Genomic DNA, 5404 nt, shown 5'->3' with positions numbered 1-5404 from the left:
ATTGGACTAGTGGGTCCTTGGTCGGACTACATGATTTTTTGGCAAGTTAAGAGGCTCGTGAGCAAATTAAGGTGCTTTAAAAAGCAGTTTTCTTTGCTCATTTTTTTTTTTGAATAATTCTTTGGTCATTTAGTTTTGACAAAGTCACACAATTCTTTCTTTAAATTGATTTCAAGTAACACTTTATTCCTTTATATTTTTTTCTTGATTTAATCTTTTATATTATAATTAGGTAGCATTTTTGTCCTATATCGTTTTCTTTTCTCGATTTTTTCCTTTGCGTTTTAAAATGTCAACAAAAAAAAGGAAAGTATTATTTGAAATTAAATTTAAAAAAAATGGTTGTTCATGAAATGAAATACGTAATTTATTTTAGTCTTTTATCTCATCACCAAAATTAGCATGGGGAATTAGTCACTTTAGTCCCTGAATGGGAAATGAGTAGTCACTTTAGTCCCTGAATCTAGAGAAATTGTAAAACAGACCATGAATGTAGACTGTGTTGGTCAATTTGAGGGACTAAAGTGATTAACGATACGGAGTCTACATTCATGGACTAAATTGACTAACGGATTCTGTATTCATGGACTAAATTGACTAACAAAGTCTATTTTGCAATTTATCTACATTCAATGACTAAAGTGACGACTCATTTCCTATTCAGGGACTAAAGTGACTCCCTACTAACATAGAGGAAGAATTAAGGGTGATACCGTCCTTTTACTTGGACCTTACTCAACACAACACCTAAATAATTTTCGTCTCCTCTAAAGACCAACGTGTTTTGGGGAAGAAAACAACAATCAATCAAACCGGGTTCCTAATGAACGTAATAAGACAAAGATTGTTACACACACTGCGTGGCGATGTCTTCCCATCTGAAGCATTGAAGAAAAAGGCATTGGAATTGGAGAAGAAGAGGAAGAAGAGGGCTTCTAAGACCAAAGACCAGTTCATTGTTACGGTCCCTGAATCCTTATCCTACCTCGACACCGCATCTCTGCCCATGATCGGCATTGCTGTTGGCATTGCAGTTTTCGCCAAACTTCTCATGATGGTAAATGCTTTATTTAATCAACTTCGTTTTCTTGCACATTACGTGTTCGATGAAATTACACAGTGAAAATTAGTCACTAATGGGTGGTAATGGCATGACAGTTAGATGAATCCAGATCCCAAGAGTTGTTGGAGCGTAGGATAAAGAATGCTCCTGAAGGTCAAGGTACTGTGAGAATGCTCAGCCGTGAAGAGTGGGACAAGGTTCGAGAACTCAGGCCTAGAACTCCGTATGAATCCAAGTTTTCTCGTCCCAATTCCAGAATCAGAACTGGAGAAAAATTGCGTTTGGTATTAATCTCAATCTCACACTCACTATTTTTATTACTACATTTACACCAGAGACAGACAATGCTGATGACCTATGTAGCTCGGACACTTTGAATTGAAAAAGTGGTTGACACGTGTTGTGTGCGACATGACACTGACACTTACAGTTACATACCATCACTTCTATTTTTAAAATTATTACCGGTGTTTATGTGTCAGCGTTAGTGTTGTATTCGGTGTCTGTGATAGTGATTCATAGATGATGAATTTCTAATCAGAACACATTCTTCCCACTTGCAGACCTAACATGTTTTAACCAAGAGTCATTCACTATATGTTTTATTTTCTTTGTTCATTGTATATAGGGAACTAATAGAATTTGAGAGGAGTTTAATCTTAAATATGTAGTAATTCTACATGATTGGTTCATATTAGATTTAAGTATAATTAAATTTTATCTTATATGTTTACATTATACAAAATTAGTTCCTTTCACTTGACACACACACGACTGAGACGTGATCAGATCATAAGAGTTTTGCTTTGGAATATATAATACAAGGAAATCATTTAGTTTCGTGGTTGAAGTTTTGTTATATGATGTCTACAGGAGGACGTAAAGGATTGGACAATTGATGTTTTCATGGATGGTGTTGCCAGAGCTGAAGACTATGGTAAACATGGTCCTAAGTAATGTAACATGTCGTAAGCTTAGCCTTGTATTAGCCGACAATTAAGTTTATTAGGTGTTGTGGTGATTTATGTTATGACATGGTGTGTAAGTATATTAACTACCTCAATAACCTTCATTTTCAACCTGGAAAATTGCCTGAACTCTTTGGCAAACATGCAACCAGATGCAAAATGGCATATCTTTATGTAACTATGTTCTTTTATGCACTCTTAAGAAAATAAAGGATAACTAGTGGTTTATACTTATGGGAATAATAGTAATATCCTTTTTATGTTTGATTTCTTTTGTCTTATTAACTAATTTTCAATTTGATCGAGAAGCATGGATACTTGAAAACACCAAAAATTGTATTCCGTCGTGTGTTTCAAGTGATTTGACTGTGTTATAGTTCCTGTTTGTTATAAAGGCTGCATAGTTTCAATATCTCAAGTCTTGAATATGAAAAATGCAAATAATATGATGATTAAGTGGAAGGTGCCATATGAAAGAGTGGCTCAACTCTGATCGAATCACAAAGGCCAAAAATACCCAATTCCAATCTCTATTGTTTATTCCTCTCATTGATCTTTAAAAAGACTATACTATGGTTTATACTATATTATTACACAATTTTGTTGCTTTTATCTCTATGTTTTTAAACTCAGACTCATCATCAACTTGATGACGACATTAATCACTGGATGCTTACAACAATGGTTAGTCATGTAATTCTGATTTATACTTATTTATATATTTATTTACATATTGACTTGAACATGAACTCAAACCTTGTCACAAATCCTAATGCATAATAGATGGTTGCCCGCAATGTAGCTCCTTCGTCACCAGGCTGGATCTAAGATCCAAGAACCTAATTTTAACAAATGCCTATGTGAGTTCCTTTCCCTTCAAGTGGTTTGGAATGTCAGAATATTAGCAACTTGCTGCCTCCTTGAATCTGTGCTAGAATTCGAGCATTGCTCCCCCTCTCCGAACAATGTGATGTGAACTGTTTGAACTCTTGTGACTTATGTAATGAGTGTTGATCCTTCCGAGCTACTCTTATGAGTTGTTCGTAAGGTTCAGTCCAGGGCTTGTGTTGCATGAGAGTTAATAGTTACAGTTGTGTTATTTTAATATCAAAATATAGACACTGTCAGTATGTGCCACCTATCTGTTTATTTTATCTCTCTTACTTTTTATTTTCTACAACTTACACACATTAAAAAAATTCACAAAAAAACTAAAGGACACCTTACTCGACATGAAAATTTTGATGTCAAAAGATAGTTTCTCTTATTAAGTGTCAATTGAATGTATGAAGTGTTGGAGGTCAACTCTACAGAATATTATAGTGGATGATTGAACTAGTTATTCCTATGATTTTAGTGTAGGATTTACTTTACTGATCCTTATGCTTGAAATTATAGAGGTATGAAGCATTAAGGTTCAATTTCAGGTATGTTGCGTAGTGGCGTGACTAGTTTTCATGTGTGACTGTTTGATGCTAAGATACAGAGTATTATTTATGGTTATGATCCATTGACTAGCTCTTCAGAATGATACATTATATGTATTTTATATTTAAGTAGTTTTATAGTGGATTAGTATGAGTGTAGAGTGAAAAAAAAAGACGGAGAATAACTTTTAATTGTGTCCTCTCCTCATCAACAGAGAGCGAGATGGCCGCTTAAGCGATGAACTAATCTGTTAGATGTAAAGTTTTATCTTTATGGCATCTAGAGTAAAGGTTAAATTATCATAATTAAGTTACAATCTTCTGCTGAACCCAAATTTTTACATAGTAGATGATCAACTTGGTGTGGTCAAGATAGAAGCTGTAAATAATTGTTCGTATCTTCTATATAGGCAATATCACCCTTATTGGTTTAGTGTAGCTTTAGATTCATAAAAGTTTAATAGTGTAAATGTTGATGGCTAGAATATGCATTCGAGGGTTGATTTGAAGCTGAGAAAAACTTTCTTGTGTGTATTTCTTCCCTATAAATGCATACTGAGGCAAAGTGAATATAGTTTTTCTTTGTACGATTAATCGCCGTTGCTTAGAACTGGATCAGTAACGCTAGCTTGTTGACGGGTTCTGTTTTGTAGTATGGCTATAGACCAGAACACGGGGACCGTGAATTTGATTACCACCCTCCCACACTGAGTTAAACTGCATCAATTTAATTTTTAGGTTAAAACACTGCTGAAAGCCTCAACTACATTGTTGTTTCTGATTTGGTGCTGGCTTTAAGATGTTGAGTTAATTTTGGTACTGGTGTGTTGGATCTTAAGTTGAAGCTTCATAGATTTGAAATACTTAAAAAATGAGGCTTTGACAAGAAGTAAAGTATAGGAGCTTATGTTGTTGCAAGAGGTCGACTGCTTGTGCATTACACATTCATAAAAGTTGCGCAGCAAGATTGTCAAAGTTTAGAAGAGTTTGGTTGGAGATGTCTTGCTCTGATTAGTGCTTACTTGTAACTTCCAACACTGATGCGAATAAAAGGACAGGAAAGTTAGTTTCTTTGCATGGTTAAGCAAGTTCTACACTAGCGATACGCTACTGCTGCGCCAAAGCGTTGGTGCATATCATATTGAGAGGTGAAAGCTAAGTCTACTGTCATGGCAAGGATGCAGTAAGAGTTTTTCTTTGTAAATAGTGTATTTTTGGTTGTTTAATTTATTCTAGGTGCATTTCATTTTGTATGGTTTGGGATGTGTCTTGGTCCGTTGCTCTATGTCGTTAGATTAGAGCATTTTTGTATCTTAATTCTGGGGTATTCCTTTTGCATTTAGCTAAAGCACATGATTGGGTGTGCTCTTCAACCTTCATAGAAAGATGGACAGAGTGATTACTGGTGATGCTAAGCTAGATGAATTTTAATGGAATAATTTACTTATAAAAACAAATACATTTGTTTGTTTTAATAGAAACAATTTTAGGTGAGTTGGATCTAGGTGATTCCCTTAAGTCAAGTCAGGGCAGAAATAGAAAGGAAAATACATTTCTACACTGTACAGTACAGTTCATGAGAAACCAATCATCAATATGTTTTGGGTTGAAAATTGGGTTGACTGTATGTTGTAGCCGTAGGCACAAAATGTCCCTTTTTAAAACAATTTCCTCACCCGCAATTCGCAAACTAGCCAGTCTTTTTAATCAAAAACACGAGAAATATTCAATTGTAAATTTTGAATTTCGCTCTTCACCCAGCACAAATTGCTCGCGCCCTGCAGCCATGCAAAATATGCCATTGCGTTAGTTAAGTCACGCTGCGTGACTTAACTAACGCACCATATAAGCTCTGCGTGACTTAAGTCACGCGCCTTATAAGCTGTGCGCGAGTTAACTTGCGCAAGGTGGTCGGTGCTAAAAACTGAAGCACAAACGTTTCTTGG

The 5404-nt window shown here is 35.3% G+C and overlaps 1 protein-coding gene across 1 annotated transcript; it reads left to right on the top strand.

The window, feature by feature from the left end:
• Nucleotides 1-719: 719 nt before the first annotated feature.
• Nucleotides 720-2268, top strand: LOC146931974 (cytoplasmic dynein 2 light intermediate chain). The gene is made up of 3 exons (XM_085703550.1): nt 720-1057; nt 1159-1347; nt 1937-2268. Exons 1-3 carry the CDS (start codon nt 824-826, stop codon nt 2018-2020), a joined length of 507 nt encoding a protein of 168 aa, XP_085559676.1. The 5' UTR covers nt 720-823; the 3' UTR covers nt 2021-2268.
• Nucleotides 2269-5404: the final 3136 nt, after the last annotated feature.

The sequence above is a fragment of the Medicago sativa genome, chromosome 4 (assembly GCF_051527215.1).
Source record: "Medicago sativa cultivar Bolivia chromosome 4, Bolivia_mono, whole genome shotgun sequence".
Classification (NCBI taxonomy): Eukaryota; Viridiplantae; Streptophyta; class Magnoliopsida; order Fabales; family Fabaceae; genus Medicago; species Medicago sativa.
This window is presented reverse-complemented; position numbering and strand designations above follow the sequence as displayed.

What these genes read in the sequence shown, in the direction of transcription:
- LOC146931974 (XM_085703550.1), top strand. Translation starts at nt 824, where the DNA reads ATGAACGTAATAAGACAAAGATTGTTACACACACTGCGTGGCGATGTC. An exon ending in TCGCCAAACTTCTCATGATG is followed by an intron (nt 1,058 to 1,158) that starts GTAAATGCTTTA and finishes ATGGCATGACAG; the next exon opens with TTAGATGAATCCAGATCCCA. An exon ending in CTGGAGAAAAATTGCGTTTG is followed by an intron (nt 1,348 to 1,936) that starts GTATTAATCTCA and finishes TGATGTCTACAG; the next exon opens with GAGGACGTAAAGGATTGGAC.